General features: G+C 37.9%; 2 protein-coding genes across 7 annotated transcripts in view; one reads left to right on the top strand and one right to left on the bottom strand.

Moving 5' to 3' along the window:
• EAF2 (ELL associated factor 2) overlaps positions 1-23,748 on the bottom strand; it is a 122,630-nt gene that overhangs the window by 60,769 nt on the left and 38,113 nt on the right. The window lies entirely within an intron of this gene.
• IQCB1 (IQ motif containing B1) overlaps positions 1-23,748 on the top strand; it is a 47,991-nt gene that overhangs the window by 3,532 nt on the left and 20,711 nt on the right. For all 6 annotated transcript variants that reach the window (XM_081235116.1, XM_081235112.1, XM_081235111.1 and 3 more), the window contains exons 3-7: positions 1,933-2,044; positions 2,276-2,438; positions 4,309-4,438; positions 15,925-16,018; positions 21,069-21,168. In XM_081235116.1, the coding sequence (XP_081091242.1) occupies positions 1,933-2,044; positions 2,276-2,438; positions 4,309-4,438; positions 15,925-16,018; positions 21,069-21,168 (599 nt within the window). The remainder of the gene's footprint in view (positions 1-1,932; positions 2,045-2,275; positions 2,439-4,308; positions 4,439-15,924; positions 16,019-21,068; positions 21,169-23,748) is intronic.

Here is a 23,748-nt window from a genome sequence, read left to right as displayed (position 1 = left end):
GGCGTGTGGGCTCAGTAGTTGTGGTGTGTGGGCTTAGTTGCCCCGCGGCATGTGGGATATTAGTTCCCCAACCAGGGATTGAACCCGCATCCCCTGCATTGGAAGGTGGATTCTTTACCACTGGACCACCAGGGAAGTCCCCAACTCTTTAATATAAAGGGTGAACTGTGGTGCCAGTTATGAAGAATAAATAATAGCTTAAAAAGTGAGAAGTAGGTTATTTGGGAATATGTTTTGTGTTTCTTTACTCTTTTATGTGGGAAGGAATATAATGAACATTGTAATGGAAATTGGATTCATACTGATCTGGATTTGAATACTGACTCCACCACATGCTGGTGGAACCATGACAAGTTTCTTAACTTCTTCAAACTTTACTTTTTTTAAATCTGTAAAATGTAGGTGATTAAAGGCACTACCTCATAGTCCTGTTGTGAGGATTAAATGAGGTAATGCATATGAAAGCACTTAGCACAGTGCTTAATTCATAGTAAGCACTTAATATATGTTAGTATTTATTAATTATAAATAAGTTAAGATTATACTTTTTATAAAATGGTATCTTTGAGCTTTGAATGCCTTAAAAGAATTTAATTTTCTTTAAATTTTTTTTAAATAAATTTATTTATTTATTTGGCTGTGTTGGGTCTTCATTTCTGTGCGAGGGCTTTCTCTAGTTGCGGCGAGTGGGGGCCACTCTTCATCGCAGTATGCAGGCCTCTCACTGTCGTGGCCTCTCTTGTTGCGGAGCACAGGCTCCAGACGCGCAGGCTCAGTAGCTGTGGCTCACAGGCCCAGTTGTTCTGTGGCATGTGGGATCTTCCCAGATCAGGGCTCGAACCCGTGTCCCCTGCATGGGCAGGCAGATTCTCAACCACTGCGCCACCAGGGAAGCCCCCTTTCTTTAAATTTTTTAAAGAAAAGTTTTAGCAACAAATTGAATTGGGATGTGGATTTTTTTTGAAGATAATTGATTTATTCACTATGCTATTTATAAACAAGCTTTGGTTATCTTATAATAACATTTCTGAATTGTGTGTTGGGAATCCCCAGGACCAACTCCAGGTTTAGTAATTTGCTAGGAGGGCTCATAGTTCTCAGGATATAATCATAATCATAGCTATGATTTACTACACTAAAAGGATACAAAGGAAAATCGTCAAAGGGAGAAGGCACATGAGGTGAAATTCAGAGGAGAACAGGTGCAAACTTCCAAGAGTCCTCTCCCAGCGGAGTCACATAGGACATGCTTAATTCCTCCTTCAGTGAGTTATAGTAACATGCTAAAGTGTTGTTTACCAGGGACACTCACTAGAGACTCAGTGACAAGAGTCTTTATTGGAGATGGTCATGTAGGCATCCTGTGCTACCACATATCAGAATTCCAGACTTCAGGAAGGAAAGCAGGTGTTCAACATAAACTGCATTGTTTTTACAAACAGTTTAGGCCCAGTGAGCCAGTCATATTAGGAAGCTGGTGGAAACCCTCCTGAAATCCGAGTTCCTAGACACCAGGCAAGGGCCAACCTTGTAAGGAGACCTTTAAAAAAGATAACAGTCTTAGCCCTGTATTAGCTCATTTCTGCACACTCAGTTTCTCTTTTATGATGAAAGAAAATTAACTCCTAACCTAGGATTGTTGTGCAGATTAGAGAGAGTGAATGTGAAGCACCAAGCACAGTTTCTGACTCTTAGAGAGTGCACAATAAACAGTACCTAGTGTAGCTGTTACAGTAGGTGTAAGGGTCTTTAGCTCTTTTAGAGGTACACTAGTTGGAAAAAACAGTTTCTCCCTATAAGGAAGAAATGAGAAAAATCTACCCTTCACTTCTTGAACCAAGCAAAGCTGTTGTCACTTATATTTCAAACATTATTTAGGGGGTGAATGTTTTAGGCTGTTGACCTTTATTTTTCTGATTCTGTCAAATATAGGTGGTAAGAGAAATGAAGCCAATGGGTACAGACCCAAGGATCTTATCTCTAGCTGCTGAAGTTGCAATAAGTCCTGAGCAGAATGTCCCTGTTATACTGTTGAAGTTAAAAGGTAAGAAAATCTTTTTGTGATCGGCTGACACGTTAACAAAACAAATTCCATCATGGGTACAATTTTAGCATTTGTTTTTAATTTGTTCAGTGAAATCTTAACACTGTGATAAAGCAGTGATTTCTTTTTCCTTTTTAATGTATTTTTAGTCATTATTCAACCTATAAAAATACGGATAGCTCTTGGATTTATTGAGCAAAAATAAGTATATCTTATTTCCTTTTGCCTTAGAAATAATAAACAACACACCTTTTGGAAGCTCAGAGTTGAAGAAAGTCAAACAAGATATATATTGTTATGATCTCATTCAGTATTGCCTCTTGGTCCTCAGTCAAGATTGTTCTCGAATCCAGGGTGGTTGGACTACAATTTCCCAGCTTACACAGATATTAAGGTAAAATGAACAATAAATCAGCTTGTTGTTGAGGGATATAGTAGTAGATTCTTAATTTCAACATTTGCTTTCTTTTCTTCATCTGGCTAACAAGCATTGGCAACCTCCCATGGTATGTTATGGATGTACTTTTCCTTCATACTATATATTATTATTCCTAACTGTATTTGTGAATATTTCACTGTCAATTTCACTCCATAAGCTCTACGAAGATGGTGATCTTGTGCTCACCACTGAATCCCAAGGGCCTAATAGACTAAAGACTAAAGAATATTGAAGAAATGAAGAGATTAAGGCACTGGCTCTATACTGGAAAAACTTACAGTAAACATGGGATGACAGTCATGTGGATTTATCATACAAGGCAGAATGAAATAGGTGCTGAAATGAAAGGCATAAGCAAAGGACTGCAGGAGAAGAGATACAGAAACTTCATTTCACAGTACATTGGTTTAGCTGTCTCAACTGTATATTTCATTAAGTAACCCAAATCATGTTAATAAATTTAGAAGCAGCATTTACTGATCTACTGCCATGCTAGAAATTATGAGAAAAAGATCAAAATCTTTTTTCATATAGGAGGCAATAAAATAAATCAGGTGTTCTCAGTGTCTAAGCCACTTCCTAATTAAGTAACTGAAAATGTGCAGTACTAGTTGGATCTTAGCTTTTGAAACTGCTTATAATTAAACATAGATAGATAAAGGCCAGATTCAAGGTGTATAGTTAGGAAAAACAGTTAACACATGTAATATTTTTTATACCTTAATTTTCAAGATTAATTATTTCCTTAAGTAAATAAAGCCTTATGTCTTTGTGTTGTAGATACGTTAGCTCATGGTAATATTGATGGAGCTAGGCTCTCAGAAGTGGACTCCAAGTCTTAAGAAATCCCCATGTTTGTGAACGTACAAAAATCGTATTTCATTTATTAACATTTTCAATGAAAATAGTACTCTTAATTAACTTTAGAAACCAAAGGGAAAAGAGAAACTGGTACATGTGAGTGTAAGTCTATTGACCTTAGGAACTGATATGCAAAAAAAATAAAGACACTGAGCATTAGTCAGTTTTTAGTGTACTCAGTATGTAGTCACTGTTGCTTATCAGTGTCTGCACAAGCCTCTAACATCGGTACTTACTCATTAGAGTACACACATAGAGACCATTCTTGGATTGGGGAATTTTTTTGGTGTTAGTCTGCATAAATAATTCTTACCATTGAGGCTTTTGAATATACTCGTTTTGTATCCAGGGGGTGACTTTATGTGTGGTTTCAAGAGGACCCATTTCTCTAAATGACCTTCTCTCTTTCAATGTATATTGTAAACTGTACCTACTAGAGTTTTTGCTGTCTCCTCTTCTGATGTAGGGAATGTGCAGTCAGATATTTTGCAGATTTTAGGAAAGTAGATCTATTGGAAGAAACTGATAATCTGTCCCTTGTAGACTAATGCTACCCTAGCTATTTTTCAGCTATCTGATGTGTAAAATGTGTCAGTTAACACGTATGTTACTCCTGAATGGTATTCTATTACTTTTAGAGTGTGTGTAGCCCCTTCACAGAAAACTTGCCTCTTTCTCTTTATTGTGAGCCAAGTGTATTTTGTTTCCTGAAGGATTGACAAGTAAGTTTTTAGGACATGTAAGTCCTAGCTCTAAGTACAGGCAAAATCCACACTACTGTTTACTTGTTACTTGTTAAGAAAGTTGTTACACTAATTTTCCTGTAAAAGTTCTTTATTGGCTTGGCAACAAAGGAAGAAGATTAAAAATTCTCATTAAGGCACCGGTGTCTATAGAAGCTTTAGCATTCATCTAAAATTTATAATTAGCACAAACTGAATCACAAACTTGTGCTTTATTTCAGCCATTGCTGTGTGGGCTTGGAACCAGGAGAAGATGCAGAGGAATTTTACAATGAATTACTTCCATCAGCTGCAGAAAATTTTCTGGTTTTGGGGAGGCAATTGCAAACATGTTTCATCAACGCAGCTAAGGTATATGTATTTATTTAGGGTTTTTTATTTTGTAGCCAAAACAGGTTAATTCTTGGGACGATGTTCCACATTGTTTTTTCAAGTGTGCAATGTTTGGCTGAAAGTACAATTAGAGTAATGGATTCAAACATTTTGAAAGCTACGACCAAAAAAAAGAAAATCTCTACATTTGAAAATTTTAAAGTGCTGGCTGAAGCATATCGTATGACAATATGCTTTTTGAAGGATCTGTTTTACTACTCAGTTTTGAGCATCACCCATAGACATTTATCTTGATAGCATTTTCCTAAAACATACTTTCTACTTAAATCAGTAGTGGAAGAAAGTATTGTTCTTTAGGCCCAAGGCTTTTCTCAGTAGCTCCAATGGTGAAGAAGAATAAAGGTGCACTTTCTATATGCTCCTTCAGATCCTCTCTAGTCAAAATGTTTCAACCTCAACATTTGGGTTCATTTCAGTCCAACAAGTATTTCTTGGGTGAATTATGCTGGATGCTATATGTACTTTTTTTTTTTTGACCTATGGATCATTTAGAAGTATGTTGCTTAGTTTCAAAATATTTGAGGGTTTTCTTGCTGTTTTATTGTTATCAGTTTCTAATTTAATTCTGTCATGTCAGATAACATACTCTGTGTCATTTCAGTACTTTGAAGTATTTTCAGACTTGTTTTATGGTACTCCATATGTTTTATAGTGGTGAATGTTCCATTACAAGCAGTCCTTGCTTTGCACAGTGCTGTCTTAACTGAAACTCATGGATATCAGGGACATGTAAAGCTTTTGATATACACAGATTTCATTTAACATGGTACCATGCAAAAGCAAAGACTCCCCGTATACCTGAATGTGAACTCCTCAGTTGTAGTGTGTAATGTTCTGTAAATGTCAATTAGATCAGTTTGGATATAGAATATATAAGGAGTGATAAGTCCACAAGGCTGAAATTCCACCTTGGAAGAGTTCTTGGCTATATGTACATTTGGGCCTACTGCCACATCAGAGATAGAGCAGATTCAAAACTTTTGTGAATTATGAAGGGAAATAATGTAAGTCACTATAAGATGTTAAGTTCGATTTGAGATGCTTTGGGTATATAAGGAATAGACATAGTTTTGCATTTAAACAACTCTCAGGCTAATAAAGTAGATAAAATCTCTAGGTATTTCTTATAGAAAACCTAAGACAGATATATTTTTAATTCAAAAAAATAAGTTTAAGAGTGAAATTGAGCAAGATATACACAGTATGGACAAAAAAGTGGTTTGAGTATGAGAAGTATTGTTGGCAGAGAATTTAACTTAGTGGTAGAGTATATGGGTCACAGATGCCACTTCTACCATCTCCATTGACATTCTGAGGGATGCTAGCAGTAAATAAATATTTGCATATTTGCTAAATATAATTCAGTTCAGTTAAAGCAGCATGAACTATAGAAATTGTGTTGAACTTGATTTCTTTTCTGGCTGTGCCACAAACTAACTCTGGGTTCTTGGGCAAATCACTTGATTTCACTCTACCTCAACTTTCTCCTTTGTAAAATGAATTTCCATCTCATGAATAGCTCAGAGCATTATGAAAGCTTTATGTTTTCTTCAAAGCACTTTTATTTAATATTCCCCACTTAAAAGCAATAATAATTATATTCTTTTCATTTATACAGTCCTTCATTACTTTTCATAATACTTTCTTATTCTTAATCATGGTATTTGTAGAGATAAAAAATTCTTTAGTATATACATCAAAGGGAGTAAATCAGCTACAAAAAAAGAGGGCCACTTGACCACAGAACAAATTAAAATTGTGAATAAAAAGAAAATGACGAGAGACAGGATTCAGTGCACAGGACCAGGAGGACACAGAAGTGTCCAGAATCCAGGCAGGAAGTTGCTGTCTGAGTCCATGACTCAGGTTCCAGTGGAGCAGGTACTGGTGTGATGGACAGGCTGGTAGGGCAGGAAGACCAGCTCTCCTTGGCCTGAAAGCCCAGCCTCTGCCACTGAGCCCATCCAGTTCTTCCTGTCACACTTGTTTTTTGTTTTTTTAAACATCTTTATTGGAGTATAATTGCTCTACAACGTTGTGTTAGTTTCTGCTGTATAAAAACCTGAATCAGCTATATGTATACATATATTCCCTCCCACCCTCCCTATCCCACCTCTCTAGGTGGTCACAAACTACCAAGCTGATCTCCCTGTGCCATGCAGCTGCTTCCCACTAGCTAACTATTTTACATTAGGTAGTGTATATATGTCAGTGCTACTCTCTCACTTCGTTCCAGCTTACCCTTCCCCCTCCCTGTGTCCTCAAGTCCATTCTCTACATCTGTGTCTTTATTCCTGTCCTACCCCTAGGTTCATCAAAACCATTTTTTTTTACATTCCATATATATGTTAGCATACGGTATTTATTTTTCTCTTTCTGATTTCACTCTGTATGACAGACTCTAGGTCCATCCACCTCAGTACAAATAATTCAGTTTCATTTCTTTTTATGGCTGAGTAACATTCCACTGTATATATGTGCCACATCTTCTTTATCCATTCATCTGTCAGTGGGCACTTAGGTTGCTTCCATGTCCTGGCTCTTGTAAATAGAGCTGCCGTGAACATTGTGATACATGTCTCTTTTTGAATTATGGTTTTCTCAGGGTATATGCCCAGTAGTGGGATTGCTGGGTCATATGGTAGTTCTATTTTTAGTTTTTTAAGGAACCTCCATATTGTTCTCCATAGTGGCTGTATCACTTTACAATCCCACCAACACTTCAAGAGGGCTCCCTTTTCTCCACACCCTCTCCAGCATTTACTGTTTGTAGATTTTTTGATGATGGCCATTCTGACCGATGTCAGGTGATACCTCATTGTGGTTTTGATTTGTATTCCTCTAATGATTAGTGATGTTGAGCATCCTTTCATGTGTTTGTTGGCAATCTATATCTTCTTTGGAGAAATGTCTATTTAGGTCTTCTACCCATTTTTGGATTGGGTTGTTTCTTTTTTTGATATTGAGCTACATAAGCTGCTTTTAAATTTTGGAGATTAATCCTTTGTCAGTTGCTTCATTTGCAAATATTTTCTCCCATTCTGAGGGTTGTCTTTTGACTTGTTTATGGTTTCCTTTGCTGTGCAAAAGCTTTTATGTTTCATTAGGTCCCATTTGTTTGTTTTTGTTTTTATTCACATTTCTCTAGGAGGTGGGTCAAAAAGGATCTTGCTGTGGTTTATGTCATAGAGTGTTCTACCTGTGTTTTCCTCTAAGAGTTTTATAGTGTCTGGCCTTACATTGAAGTTTTTAATCCATTTAGAGTATATTTCTGTGTATGGTGTTAGGAAGTGTTCCTATTTCATTCTTTTACATGTAGCTGTCCAGTTTTCCCAGCACCACTTATTGAAGAGGCTGTCTTTTCTCCATTGTATATTCTTGCCTCCTTTTTCAAAGACAAGGTGGCCATATGTGTGTGGATTTATCTCTGGGCTTTCTATTCCTGTTCCATTGATCTATATTTCTGTTTTTGTGCCAATACCATACTGTCTTGATTACTATAGCTTTGTACTATAGTCTGAAGTCAGGGAACCTGATTCCTCCAGCTCCTTTTTCCTCTCTCAAGATTTCTTTGGCTCTTCAGGGTCTTTTGTGTTTCCACACAAATTGTAAAATTTTTTGTTCTAGTTCTGTGAAAAATGGCATTGGTAGTTTGATAGGGACTGCATTGAATCTGTAGATTGCTTTGGTAGTATAGTCATTTTCACAATATTGATTCTTCCAATCCAAGAACATGGTATATCTCTCCATCTGTTTGTATCATTTTTAATTTCTTTCATCAGTGTCTTATAGTTTACTGCATACAGTTCTTTTGTCTACTTAGGTAGGTTTATTCCTAGGTATTTTATTCTTTTTGTTGCAATGGTAAATGGGAGTGTTTCCTTAATTTCTCTTTCAGATTTTTCATCATTAGTGTATAGGAATGCAAGAGATTTCTGTGCATTAATTTTGTATCCTGCTACTTTACCAAATTCATTGATTAGCTCTAGTAGTTTTCTGGTAGCATCTTTAGGATTCTCTTTGTGTAGTATCATGTCATGTGCAAACAGTGACAGCTTTACTTCTTCTTTTCCGATTTGGATTCCTTTTATTTCTTTTTCTTCTCTGATTGCTGTGGCTAAAACTTCTGAAACTATGTTGAATAATCATAGTGAGGGTGGGCAACCTTGTCTTGTTCCTGATCTTAGAGGAAATGGTTTCAGTTTTTCACCATTGAGAATGATGTTGGCTGTGGATTTGTCATATATGGCCTTTATTACGTTGAGGTAGGTTCCCTCTGTGCCCACTTTCTGGAGAGTTTTTATCATAAATGGGTGTTGAATTTTGTCGAAAGCTTTTTCCTGCATCTATTGAGATTATCATATGGTTTTTCTCCTTCAGTTTGTTAAAATGGTTTATCACATTGATTGATTGCATATATTGCAGAATCCTTGCATTCCTGGGATAAACCGCACTTGATCATGGTGTATGATCTTTGTGTGTGTGTGTGTGTGTGTGTGTGTATGATCTTTTTAATGTGCTGTTGGATTCTGCTCGTATTTTGTTTGTTTGTTTGTTTGTTTTGCGGTATGCGGGCCTCTCACTGTTGTGGTCTCTCCCGTTGTGGAGCACAGGCTCCGGACGCGCAGGCTCAGCGGCCATGGCACATGGGCCTAGCCGCTCCGCGGCATGTGGGATCTTCCCGGACTGGGGCACGAACCCGTGTCCCCCGCATCGGCAGGCGGACTCTCAACCACTGCGCCACCAGGGAAGCCCTCTGCTCGTATTTTGTTGAGGATTTTTGCATCTATGTTCATCAGTGATATGGGTTTGTAGTTTTCTTTTTTTGTGACATCTTTGTCTGGCTTTGGTATTGGGGTGATGGTGGCCTCGTGGAATGAGTTTGGGAATGTTCCTCCCTCTGCTACATTTTGGAAGAGTGTGAGAAGGAAAGGTTTGATAGAATTCACCTGTGAAGCCATCTGGTCCTTGGGTTTTGTTTGTTGGAAGGTTTTTAATCACAGTTTCAATTTCATTACTTGTGATTGGTCTGTTCATATTTTCTGTTTCTTCCTGGTTCAGTCTTGGAAGGTTGTACTTTTCTAAGAATTCGTCCATTTCTTCCATGTTGTCCATTTTATTGGCATATAGTAGCTTGTAGTAGTCTCTCATGATCCTTTGTATTTCTGCAGTGTCAGTTGTTAGTTTTTTGTTTCTAATTCTTTTGAGTTTTCTCTGTTTTTTTCTTGATGAGTCTGGCTAATGGTTTATCAATTTTGTTTATCTTCTCAAAGAACCAGCTTTTGTTTTATTGATCTTTGCTATCGTTTCCTTCATTTCTTTTTCATTTATTTCTGCTCTCAACTTTATGATTTCTTTCCTTCTGCCAACTTTGGGGGGTTTTTTGTTCTTCTTTTTCTGATTGCTTTAGGTGTAAGGTTAGGTTGTTTGAGATTTTTCTTGTTTGTTGAGGTATGATTGTATTGCTATAAACTTCCCTCTTAGAACTGCTTTTGCTGCATCCCATAGGTTTTGGGTCATCGTGTTTTCATTGTCATTGGTTTCTAGGTATTTTTTGATTTCCTCTTTGATTTCTTCAGTGATCTCTTGGTTATTTAGTAGCATATTGTTCAGCCTCCATGTGTTTGTATTTTTTACAGTTTTTTTTTTTTTTTACTGTAATTGATATCTAGTCTCATAGCATTGTGGTCAGAAAAGATACTTGATATGATTTCAGTTTTCTTAAATTTACCGAGTCTTGATTTGTGACCCAAGGTATGATCTGTCCTGGAGAATGTTCCATGTGCACTTGAGAAGAAAGTGTATTCTGTTGTTTTTGGATGGAATGTCCTATAAATATCAATTAAGTCCATCTGGTCTAATATGTCATTTAAAACTTGTGTTTCCTTATTTATTTTCATTTTGGATGATCTGTCCATTGGTGAAAGTGGGGTGTTAAAGTCCCCTACTATTATTGTGTTACTGTTGATTTCCCCTTTTATGGCTGTTAGCATTTGCCTTACGTATTGAGGTGTTCCTATGTTGGGTGCATAAATATTTACGATTGTTATATCTTTTTCTTGGATCAATCCCTTGATCATTGTGTAGTGTCCTTCTTTGTCTCTTGTAATAGTCTTTATTTTAAAGTCTATTTTGTCTGATATGAGTATTGCTATTCTAGCTTTCTTTTGGTTTCCATTTGCATGGAACATCTTTTTCCATCCCCTCACTTTCAGTCTGTATGTGTCCCTAGGTCTGAAGTGGGTCTCTTGTTGGCAGAATGTATACAGGTTTTGTTTTTGTATCCATTGAGCCAATCTGTGTCTTTTGGTTGGAGCATTTAATCCATTTACTTTTAAGGTAATTATCAACATGTATGTTCCTATTACCATTTTCTTAATTGTTTTGCATGTGTTTTTTGTAAGTCTTTTCCTTCTCTTGTGTTTCCTGCCTAGAGAAATTCCTTTAGCATTTGTTGTAAAGCTGGTTTGGTGGTGCTGAATTCTCTTAACTTTTGCTTGTCTGCAAAATTTTTAATTTCTCCATCAAATCTGAATGAGATCCTTGCTGGGTAGAGTAATCTTGGTTGTAGGTTTTTCCTTATCATCACTTTAAATATGTCTTGCCTTTCCCTCCTGGCTTGCAGAGTTTCTGGTGAAAGATCTGCTGTTAACCTTATGGGGATTCCCTTGTATGTTGTTTGTTGCTTTTCCCTTGTTGCTTTTAATATTTTTTTCTTTGTATTTAATTTTTGGTTGTTTGATTAATATGTGTCTTGGCATATTTCTCCTTTGATTTATCCTGTATGGGACTCTGTGCTTCCTGGACTTGATTGACTATTTCCTTTCCCATGTTATGGAAGTTTTCAACTATAATCTCTCCAAATATTTCCTCAGACCCTTTCTTTTTCTCTTCTTCTTCTGGGACCCCTATAATTCAAATGTTGGTGTGTTTAATGTTGTCCCAGAGTTCTCTGAGACTGTCCTGAGTTCTTTTCATTCTTTTTTCTTTATTCTGCTTTGTTATTCTTTATTCTCTCTGGCAGTTATTCCCACTATTCTATCTTCCAGGTCACTTATCCGTTCTTCTGCCTCAGTTATTCTGTTATTGATTCCTTCTAGAGTTTTTTTAATTTCATTTATTGTGTTGTTCATCATTGTTTGTTTGCTCTTTAGTTTTTCTAGGTCCTTGTTGAACATTTCTTACATTTTCTCCATTTTATTTCTGAGATTTTGGATTATCTTTACTATCATTACTCTGAATTCTTTTTCAGGTAGACTGCCTATTTCCTCTTCATTTGTTAGGTCTGGTGGGTTTTTACCTTGCTCCTTCATCTGCTGCATATTTCTTTGTCTTCTCATTTTGTTTAACTTATGGTGTTTGGGGTCTCCTTTTCACAGGCTGCAGGTTCGTAGTTCCCGTTATTTTTGGTGTCTGCCCCCAGTGGGTGAGGTTGGTTCAGTGGCTGGTGTAGGCTTCCTGGTGGAGGGGACTGGTGCCTGTGTTCTGCTGGGTGAGGCTGGATCTTGTCCTTCTGGTGGGCAGGGCCATGTCTGGTGGTGTCTTTTGGGGTGTCTGTGAACTTATTATGACTTTAGGCAGCCTCTCTGCTAATGAGTGGGGTTGTGTTTCTGTCTTGCTAGTTGTTTGGCATGGGGCATCCAGCACTGGAGCTTGCTGGCTGTTGGCTGGAGCTGGGTCTTAGTGTTGAGATGGACATCTCTGGGAGAGCTCTTACTGATTGATATTACCTGGAGCCTGGAGGTCTCTGGTGGTCCAGTGTCCTGGACTTGGCTCTCCTACCTCGGAGGCTCAGGCCTAACATCTGGCCAGAGCACCAAGACCCTGCCAACCGCATGGCTCAGAAGAAAAGGAAGGGAAAAAAACAACAGAAAAAAATGAACAGATAGAACCCCAAACCAAATGGTAAAAGCAAAACTATACAGACAAAATCACACAAAGAAACACACACACACACACACACACACACACTGATAAAAAGAAAACAACAAAAATGAACAGACAGAACCCTTGGACAAATGGTAAAAGCAAACCTAAACCGACAGTAATCACAGAAAGAAACATATACACACACACTCACAAAAAGAGAAAAAAGGAAAAAAAATTTTTTTAATAAAAATAAAAAGGAAGAGAGTAACCAAACTAATAAACAAATCCACCCATGATAACAAGCACTAAAAACTAAACTAAGATAAACCTAAACCCAAAAACAAATCAGACACAGAAAGCAAACCCCATGTCTACACTTGCTCCAAAGTCCACCGCCTCAATTTTGGGAACATTCATTGTCTATTCCTGTATTCCAGACATGCAGGGTTTATCATGTTGATTGTGGGGATTTAATCCACTGCTTCTGAGGCTGCACAGAGAAATTTCCCCTTCTCTTCTTTGTTCATACAGCTCCTGGGGTTCAGCTTTGGTTTTGGCCCCTACTCTGTGTGTAGGCCCCCCTCAAGCATCTGTTCCCTGCCCAGACAGGAGGGGGTTAAAGCAGCAGCTGATTAGGGCTTTCTTGCTCACTCAGGCCAGGGAGAGGGAGGGGTACAGTAGTCATAATTGGAATGCAGGGCAAGCCTGTGGCGGGAGAGGCCAGTGTGACATTGCAATAGCCTGAGGTGTGCTGTGTGTTCTCCCAGGGAAGTTTTCCCTGGATCATGGGACCCTGGCAGTGGCATGCTACACAGCCTCCCTGGGAGGGTGTGGGTAGTGACCTGCGCTTGCACGTAGGATTCTTGGTGGCAGCGGCGGCAGCGTTAGCAGTACATGCCCATCTCTGGGGTCCAAGCTGACAGTCGTGGCTCATGCCCATCCCTGGAGCTCGCTTAGGCAGTGCTCTGCTGTCCCTGGGCACATGGAGTAGGAACCCCCTCTCCTTGTGCACCCCGAAACAATGGTCTCTTGCCTCTTCGGCAGGTTCAGACTCTTTCCTGGACTCCCTCTCGGCTAGCTGTGGGGCATTAGCCCCCTTCAGGCTGACTTCACTCAGCCAACCCCAGTCCTCTCCCTGGCATCTGACCTCCGAAGCCTGAGCCTTAGCTCGCAGCCCCCACCCGCCTTGGCAGGTGAGCAGCCAAGCGTCTCAGGCTGGTGAGTGCTGGTTGGCACCGATCCTCTGTGTGGGAATCTCTCCGCTTTGCCCTCTGTACCCCTGTTGCTGCACTCTCTTAAGTGGCTCCAAAGCTTCCCCCCTGGTCACCCCCTGTCCCCGACAGTGAAGGGGCTTCCTAGTGTGTGGAAACTTTTCCTCCTTCACATCTCCCTCCCAGAGGTGCAGGTCCCATCCCTATTCTTTTGTCTCTGTTTTTTCTTTTTTCTTTTGCCCTACCCAGGTACGTGGGGATTTTCTAGCCTTTTGGGAAGTCTGAGGTCTTCTGCCAGCATTCAGTAGGTGTTCTGTAGTCATTGTTCCACATGTAGATGTATTTTTGATGTATTTGTGGGGAGGAAGGTGATCTCCACGTCTTACTCCTCCACCATCTTGAAGGTCCCCGCACTTGTTTGTTGATGGGTTATCATGGCAATGGGAAGCACAGAAAAAGTTAATTATCAGCACAGACTAAAATGGAACAATTTGGACTTTGGTTTAAAATTAATTAAAATTCTGTTTCTAGTGTTAAAAAAAGAAAAAGAAAACTGAATTTTTTTTCAGAATTATTATTTTTTTTAACATCTTTATTGGAGTATAATTGCTTTACAATGGTGTGTTAGTTTCTGCTTTATAACAAAGTGAATCAGTTGTACATATACATATGTTCCCATATCTCTTCCCTCTTGCGTCTCCCTCCCTCCCACCCTACCTATCCGACTGCTCTAGGTGGTCACAAACCACCTATCTGATCTCCCTGTGCTATGTGGCTGCTTCCCACTAGCTATCTATTTTACGTTTGGTAGTGTATATATGTCCATTTATCTATTAGTTCTATCTACCTACTTGTTTCCCAATTATATATATATATTTTAATTAGCTAGCAGGTAGGTAGTAGAGCACATGGTGGGACATACACAGGGTATTATGGCCTAAACTGCAAACTCATTAAAATATGCATACACATATACATATATACGTGCATACATACATATATATATATACACACACACACACACATACGTACATACATACATACATACATACATATATATTAGGTTGGCCAGAAAGTTTGTTTGGGTTTTTCATAACATGTTACAGAAAAACCCAAACGAACTTTTTGGCCAACCCAATATATGTATTTTATATGTAAGAATAGAAAAATAACTGCCAGAATTTTGTAATGACTTAAGGGTAAATTTTGTTAACCAGTCTCAGAGGCCATGAATTTGTGGGTGACATTATCTAATGGGTTTTTTAAGGAAAGTAGTAAGTATAGGAGCCCAGCACTATACCTCAAGGTTGGCAGCAATGAAGATTACCGTGCCCTTTATTTCAGTGCAACTGGCTAAAGCAGTTTATTGGACTAAAGGGATTCTTGATCTAATGTGACACTTCTTTCTTTTTTGATTGTTGGTATATTTGTTAGTATACGTCTATTTAAGCACCTATCTAACCCTGAGGTAGAATAATAGGAATAAAATACTTTCATTTTTATGAAGAGTAACCATAGCCACCATGTCTTTGCTGTTGTCATTACTTTTATGCCACAGTACATTCAGGACATGGATAAGATGAATGGCCTTTATACAACTTCCCACTAAAATTATGTGGCCAGTAAGACAGAATTGTGGATGTAATCTGTTTCTTATTTCCCATTGTGACATATACTCTAATGTAGAATAATTTCTCACCCTACTTTCCAGAAGGAAAGAAGTAGAAAAATTTGTCATTTATTTATTGGATAAATATTGATTGAACTTTCACTGTGTGTCAGAACTGTTTTAGACACTGGGTGTATAGTGGAGAGCTAAATAACATGGTCTCTGCCTTCATGGAGTCATAGAGTAGAAGCTGCAACTGAAATGCACTAATAATAATGCTTTTTATGCTGACACCTACATTTGCATATTGCAGTGATTTTCAACCCTGGCTACATAACCAAATCACACACCTAACTTTGTAAAGAGTCAGATGTCCAGACTTTTAACTTTGGAGAGTCAGATTTCAGTATGTTTGGACTAAAGCCTGTGCATAGGGATATTTTTTAAAAGTTCACAGATGATTCTTATGTATAGCTGGTATTGAAAAATCCTAGTGTATCAACTTGTAGTTCTTATACTACGTATATTGTCCCATTTGACCTCTGGATAGCAACCATTTCTGTTAAGTAGAGTAGGTATTACTAGCCTGTTACTACAGTTTTATAAATTAAGAAACTAAAAGCTACAAGATCATGTACCTCATAAATAGCTGAGATAGATCCAGAAACCAGGTCCTGTGACTCCTCAGAGAGAAGTCTATTTTTTTATTAAAACAATTACAAAAAAGTCAATTGTCTTTTTTTGTGTGTGTTAAGGGTGAAGAAAAAGATGCATTACTACACTTTTTTGAAATTGTGACTGATTCTCTCTTCTGGCTATTGGGAGGACATGTTCAACTCATCCAGAATGGTAAGAAAAAAGATTTTTTAATTGATAGTCATTGTAGAGTCACCCTCTTAACAGTTTGATTTTTTTTTCTAAAAATAAATACCTCATTAACTACAGGTAACCACAGTTAAATGAAACCACACTGAAATAACCCCACACACAAAAAATAAAAGCACATTTGGATGTTCCAGCTTTAAATAGACAACATCAACAATGTGGATATTACATTAAGCGGAAAATTGCCAAAATATAACTTTCTCCTTAGTTTTTTCTACTTAGCAAATCTAAGATAAGGATTAATGATCTTAACAGTTTAGTCTAGGGAAAATCTTTTTTTTCCCCCCAAAGATTACAGTTATATTTTAGACTTAGTATGATAGAAATCCCTACGTAGAGAGTATAGATATAATTTAACTCACAGCCTTACTATTGATGTAAGAGTAAGCTTTTATATAGTGATATTTTACTAAACGTGAAAGTTACTATATAGGATTTCTGTACTTACATTGAGCAATACAAATACATGTTAGTTTTATATTATGTTTCCTTAAGACTGAGAAAGTGGGGCTTCCCTGGTGGCGCAGTGGTTGAGAGTCCGCCTGCCGATGCAGGGGACGTGGGTTCGTGCCCCGGTCCAGGAAGATCCCACATGCCGTGGAGCGGCTGGGCCCGTGACCCATGGCCGCTGACCCTGCGCACCTGGAGCCTGTGCTCCGTGATGGGAGAGGCCACAACAGTGAGAGGCCCGCGTACTGCAAAAAAAAAAAAAAAAAAAAAAAGACTGAGAAAGTAAAATAATAATCATGACAACATTCTTACCTTCTTGAAAGATTTAATCTAAGAAAAATATAATTATATAGGAATAATATAAGAACATTGATATTTTTAGAACATAAAAATTGAACTGAATATTAATATTTTATTTTTTACTCTCAGAATTATGCATGGGCATAATTTAAAAAGTCAGATAGTTCCGTAAGAATTGTTTAAAAAATACACACAATCCCTGGCCCTCACACCTCACTCCAGTTCCCGTTTTCTAAAGGCAACTACTTTTGATTAGTATAACTAATACTTTTGGTAGTTATATTCACATAGAGCTAAGTAACATGCTTGAATACTTCTTAAAAAAAACATTATCGGGGCCTCCCTGGTGGCGCAGTGGTTGAGAGTCCGCCTGCCGATGCAGGGGATACGGGTTCGTGCCCCGGTCTGGGAGGATCCCATATGCCGCGGAGCGGCTGGGCCCGTGAGCCATGGCCGCTGGGCCTGCGCATCCGGAGCCTGTGCTCTGCAACGGGAGAGGCCACAACAGTGAGAGGCCCGCATACCGCAAAAAGAAAAAAAAAAAAAAAAAAAACATTATCTATTCATTTCCCATTATAGAACAAATATTATTATAAACTTCCCAACTTAAAGAACTATTTTACCAAAAATATAAAGTACTTAGCCACACTATAGTGAGATATTAAAGACCTAGTTAAAGAGAGACAGTGAGAGAATATTTGAAAATTTTTTTTTTTTTTTTTTTTTTTTTTTTTGCGGTACGCGGGCTTCTCACTGTTGTGGCCTCTCCCGTTGCGGAGCACAGGCTCCGGACGCGCAGGCTCAGCGGCCATGGCTCACGGGCCCAGCCGCTCCACGGCATGTGGGATCCTCCCAGACCGGGGCACGAACCCGCGTCCCCTGCATCGGCAGGCGGACTCTCAACCACTGCGCCACCAGGGAAGCCCTGAAAAATTTTTAAATATGCCATATTCCTTTTCAAAAATTATAACAAAAGTGACAGTACTCCTCAGATCAATCTGTAGATTTAAAACACCAATAAAGTAGGTATTAAAACTAAGTTAAACAATTGGATACAAAATCAGGATGTCCAGTAACCTTTTCTCTCAAAAGAACCACCTCCTTGGAGAAATGGCTGACTATATATAGGTATGAGGTAGAAAATATGCAAGTTAAGCCAGAAGTATCTTGAATACTAGATAGGAAGGAAGCAATCAAAGTCTGTTAGGATTCTGTGAAAAGGACTCAGGAGCCAACATAAGGAGGCTTCTACTAGCTAAAAATGGGAAATTTGAACAGTAATAAGGGTAATAACAGTAATAAGGGTAATAACTACAGTCAAATATAGTGAGATTATTAACTTTAACTTTTTATTATGGAAAGTAGAATAGTATAATGAGCCCCTATGTACTCATCACTGAGCTTCAACAGTTATCAACATTTTGCTAATCTTTTTTTATATATTCCCATACCATTAGAGTCTGCTAGGGGACCAGTTCATTTTGAAAACTGGTAAATGGAGAGTCCAGCATTTATACTGCCTTTTCTTACATATTGATGAGGAGAAACTTTTCTTTATAAACATATCCCAACTGATAAGTGAAAAGGATATGATAGAATAGTGCCATTTTGCAACCTTTAGCGAATTATCCATCACTGTCAACACCTCAAAAGGAGAGACAGCCAGATAATAAGTGCCTCATCATAACCTCACATATGACATGGATATGCCAAAAATTCAAACATGAATCATTTTGATTCTGGAGCTCCAACTACCAATTTGTAGAAGGTCAGAGAAACATTAAATTATACCCAAGGAATGCAGTCAGCAAAGCTAGACTGTGGGAAACTCATAGGACAATTGACATAGTTTCATCAACAAATAAATTGCAAGGGGGAAAAAAGGTAAAGTAGAAACCCATAGGTTAAAAGATATTTGAAAGATAACCAGTTCCAGTGTGTGACTCTTAATTGGATCTTGATTCAAATAAATTTTTAAAAATTCACACAAAAAATGGAAATGGGAGGACTGACTGGATATTTGATAAAATCAGGGAATCATGATTATTTAGGTTAGATAATGGCTATGTTTTATTTTTTAATAATTCATATGTTTTGGGAATATGTATTGAAATACTTGTGGATAAAATGATTTGATGTCTTAAATTTGCTTTCAAATAAAATGGGAGGCAGGAAGTAGATGGGATAGGTGAAACAAGATTATTGGTGAGTTGATCACTGTTAAAGTTGAGTGACTGGTACATGCAGGGTCATTATGCTTTTCTCTTTACTCTTACATATGTTTGAAACTTTAATTGTAAAAAGTTTAATTAAATAAAGAAATGGGCAGAAGTATCAGTTTTAGTTTGGGGGACCAAATAGTTATCTGACTTCACTTGAAAAACATAATACAGGCTCCAAAAATAAGTTATATAATAATATAAGACAAATAGTATAAAAAATAAAGTAGAATAACTTTAAAAAATTATCATAATTTTTCCAATATAGAAAAAAGGTATATACACACTAGATACTACAGGATTTCAGTGAATTCAAAGTTAATTAAAGAGTTGTTAATGAAACATCTTTAAGTAGACAAAAATGGAAAAATACACTTATCCCAGCTACAGAGGAGAATTTTTTGCTATTAAAGAATGGAAAATTAGAAGCCATAAAAATATTTAATAGTAGTGGTATTGTGTTTTGAAGTTGTTAAACATTAAAAAAGAATGATATGTGGTGAGATATTGAAATACTGGATTATATAAATAGAAATGAAGAACAGTCGTTAGTATGTGAAAGAAATCAAATAGGTTCCCTCAGGAAACTGAAAGAGGAAAGTTGTTTTGTAGAAGCTAGGGTAGTGTTCACAGAGCTGCCTTGCCAACATACCTGATCCCACTTTAATTAAAATTCTGAGGGGCTTTCCTGGTGGCACAGTGGTTACGAATCTGCCTGCCAATGCAGGGGACATGGGTTCGAGCCCTGGTCCAGGAATATCCCACGTGCCACGGAGCAACTAAGCCTGTGCGCCACAACTACTGAAGCCTGCGCACCTAGAGCCCATGCTCCGCAAAAAGAGAAGCCACCGCAATGAGAAGCCCGAACACCGCAATGAAGAGTAGCCCCCGCTCGCCACAACTAGAGAAACCCTGTGCACAGCAACAAAGACCCAACACAGCCAAAAATAAATAAATAAATAAATAAATTTATTAAAAAAAAAATTCTGATCAGTTAGTGAAGAAAGGACTATAAACTGACATTTACTGGGAACCTATGCTGTTCTAGGACATTTTACAGTAGTCTGTGAAAGAGCTGTTATTTTTAGTTTTACAGAGGCAGAAATAGATGTTCTGAGAGGTTAAGCGACTTGCGTAAGCATCCAGTGCCAACCAAGTCTTCATAACTGGCTGCTCAGAGCCTAAAAATTATAAACCAATAAAAACAAATACTCTTCTGGGTAGTTAATGATCTTATTATTATTTAAGATAAGATATTAGCAAACATAAACATGATACATTATATAACAATTAAATTTTTAAGGACATGAGCCGCTGATTACGGTCATCTGTACCATTGCTATTCCTTCACATTCTCTTTTTTTCACAGAAAATTTGGTTTTCTTCACTGAAATCACTGCTAGAAAAGGAGATTCAGTTTTAGGATTTTATATTTTACTTTTAATTTAAGGGGAGATAACAGTAGATTCTTAGCTTAGTATTTCTTTATTTTTCTTTTTAATGTATTTTTGGCTGCATTGGGTCTTTGTGCTTTCTCTAATTGCAGCTAGCGGTGGGGGGGCTACTACTCTTCGTTGCAGTGCGCGGGCTTCTCATTGCGGTGGCTTTCTTGTTGCGGAGCACGGGCTCTAGGTGCATAGGCTTCAGTAGTTGTGGCATGCGGGCTCAGTAGTTGTGGCTCGTGGGCTCTAGAGTGCAGGCTCAGTAGTTGTGGCTCATGGGCTTAGTTGCTCTGTGGCATGTGGGATCTTCCAGGACCAGTGATCGAACCTATGTCCCCTACATTGGCAGGCACATTCTTAACCACTGTGCCACCAGGGAAGTCCCATTTTAGCTTAGTATTTCTTTATTTGTAACTGTCCATAAAAATGGGATAGCTATCTATTATAGTTATTGAAACTATTCTAAAAAATCTTTACTGCAAAGTATATAAAGGCAGGAAGTTTAACAGAAATGATTATGCTTTGGCTTGGTTTTGAAAGGGCAAGTAAATACTAACTGTGTCATCATAGAATCTTAATCTTTCTTATTTTCTCTTCCTTTAGTACTGCGAAGTGATCATTTCTTGCACTTACTACAGACTGACAATGTTCAGGTAGGATCTACGGTCATGACCATGCTACAGAACATACTACAGATCAACAGGTAACTTGGCCTTACAAAATATGTAGAATTTTTTATTTGTGATCAGAAGCATTACCAATTTTATTCCAATTAAAATCATTGATTGCATATGACTTGTACATGGCATTTAAAAAGCTCTATTATTACCATTTTATTTCAGAAAAAAATGAATGTAAAATACTGTAAAAGACTGGAAATTTGTTATCAAATTTGTTATCTCAGAGCTTAAGAAGATTTTAGCCCAAATCTCAGGCTTAGAGAAGAAAAATTACTGTGATATCTGAAGGAAAATATTGGGATCACAATAAAAAATGTTTAATCATATATTTATTTAGCAAACTGCAAGCTTAGTATTTGCCAGGTGCTATAGAAGGGCATAAAAGAAGTAATAGGCAATTTTCCCAGGTTAAAATAGAAAGGGAGAGTAAACACTGTTGAAATCATTGATTCTTTCAGTTCAGTATGGATTTGTTAAACATCTACTATACGTGCCAAGTATTTGTCTGCATTGGGTTTACAAAATTGATTAAGATATGAACCTTGTCTTCAAATAGCTCACAGTATAGTGGAAGAGACTAACACATAAGGACAATTATATTACAGTGTAATAAGTTACCATGTTTAAGGGTACACAAGTATTAGAGGAGCTCCTAAACCAAACTGAGGGGGGGCTACTTCCTGGAGAAGGTTAACACCTGAGATGAAACTTTACGGATGAGAAATTAGCCAGGGAGGAAGAAGAGAAAACAGTATTTCTAGGCAGAGGTAACAATATAAGCAAGTGCACACAGGTAAGAAACAACATGCAGAGGGTGAAAAGTAGGCTATAGTTTATAAGACAGGATACCATAGAAGAGAGAGCTACACAAAGAGAGAACCCCAGAGATCTGCAGAGTCCCCTTCAAGTTTTCAGTAGAATACTGATCAGCACATGCGTTTGAGGAAACTATCCAGTGTCGTGGAAAACAGTAATCTAAAAGGATTAAAAGGACCAGTACCAGAAACAGAGCCAAGAATACTGACTGATTCCAGCAGCCAAACTGGAAAACTACATGAAAAATGGAGCACTGAGAGTACTCAGGATGGTTTCATCTTAGTAGTGGGGGATAATAGCACTAGACTGAGCACCATTCTGGATCATCCAAACAAAATAAAAGCAAGATCTGAAAGGATCAAATTGTTTGCAAGCAACTTAACCACATCTGGTTATTGAAACTGCCTACATCTTAAATTTTTCTTTATTTGTAAAGTATACAAAGGCAGGAAGTATAGCAGAAATGGTCATACTTTGATTTGGCTTTAAAAGGATGAGAAAATCAAACTTGTGCCATCATAGAATCTCTGCTTTGCTCTTTTTTTTCCCCCTCTTCCTTTAGTAATACAAAGTAATCATTTCTGCAAACTGATGGTGTTCAGATAGGATCTACAATCATAACTATGTATAAAATTCTAGAAAATGTAAATTAACTTATAGTGACAGAAAGCAGATCAGTGGTTGCCTGGGTATAAGGTGCCAGGGAAGGTAAGAAGGGAGGGACTACAGTGAAACAAAAGGAAGCTTTGGGGGTGATGGGTATGTTCATTATCTTGATTGTGATGGGCAAACGTCAAAACTTACCAAATTGTACATTTAAATGTGTGAAGTTTGTTGTATATCAATTATACTTTAATGAAGCTGGTCAAAATAAAAAATCATTAGGTCTCCATGAGCATTTTAATACGGAGTAAGATAAAGGATGCATTCAGTTATGACACCAAGTTTTCTATAATGGATAATAGACAGTGGTATAGCCAAAACAAATTCAATATTGGTTATGTCCAATATAGGTAGATATTTTCAGCAGGCAGAGAAATAAGAGTCCATGCAAAAACTTGTACACAAATGTTTATAGCAGCTTTATCTGTAACATCCAAAGACAAGACAACTTAAATGTCCACTGACAAGTGAATGTGACTTCTGGAAGAGATCTGGACTAGAACTATGGACTTATGAGTTAGCCTAAAAACAATAGTTAAAAACATGAGAGGGGCTTCCCTGGTGGCGCAGTGGTTGAGAATCTGCCTGCCAATGCAGGGGACACAGGTTCGAGCCCTGGTCTGGGAAGATCCCACATGCCGCAGAGCAACTGGGCCCATGAGCCACAACTACTGAGCCTGCGTGTCTGGAGCCTGTGCTCCACAACAAGAGAGGCCGCGACAGTGAGAGGCCTGCGCACCGCGGTGAAGAGTGGCCCCCACTTGCCACAACTAGAGAAAGCCCTCGCACAGAAACGAAGACCCAACACAGCCAAAAATAAATAAATAAATTTATTTAAAAAAAAAACATGAGAGAAGATGAGCTCAGTGGAAAATATGAATAGATTGAGAAAAGAAATGGGCTGAAAATGGAATCCTGGGGAGTAACCTTTAAGGGGTATATTGGGGAGGGGGAGCCCACAAAGAAGACTGAGAAAGAATGGTCAAAATCTGTAAGTAGAGGATGGAAGAGGATCAGAAGAATATTTTATCACAGAAGCTGAATGGTAGAGAATATCAGGCATAACCTTTACAGTTACTTTTTCTACTGTATAAAAGTTATTTATATTGTTGTTGAGTAAGAAT

The sequence above is a fragment of the Mesoplodon bidens genome (assembly GCF_964165515.1).
Source record: "Mesoplodon bidens genome assembly, chromosome: 5".
Classification (NCBI taxonomy): Eukaryota; Metazoa; Chordata; class Mammalia; order Artiodactyla; family Ziphiidae; genus Mesoplodon; species Mesoplodon bidens.
The sequence above is the reverse complement of the archived record's forward strand: the minus strand, read 5'-3'. Positions and strand labels throughout refer to the sequence as shown.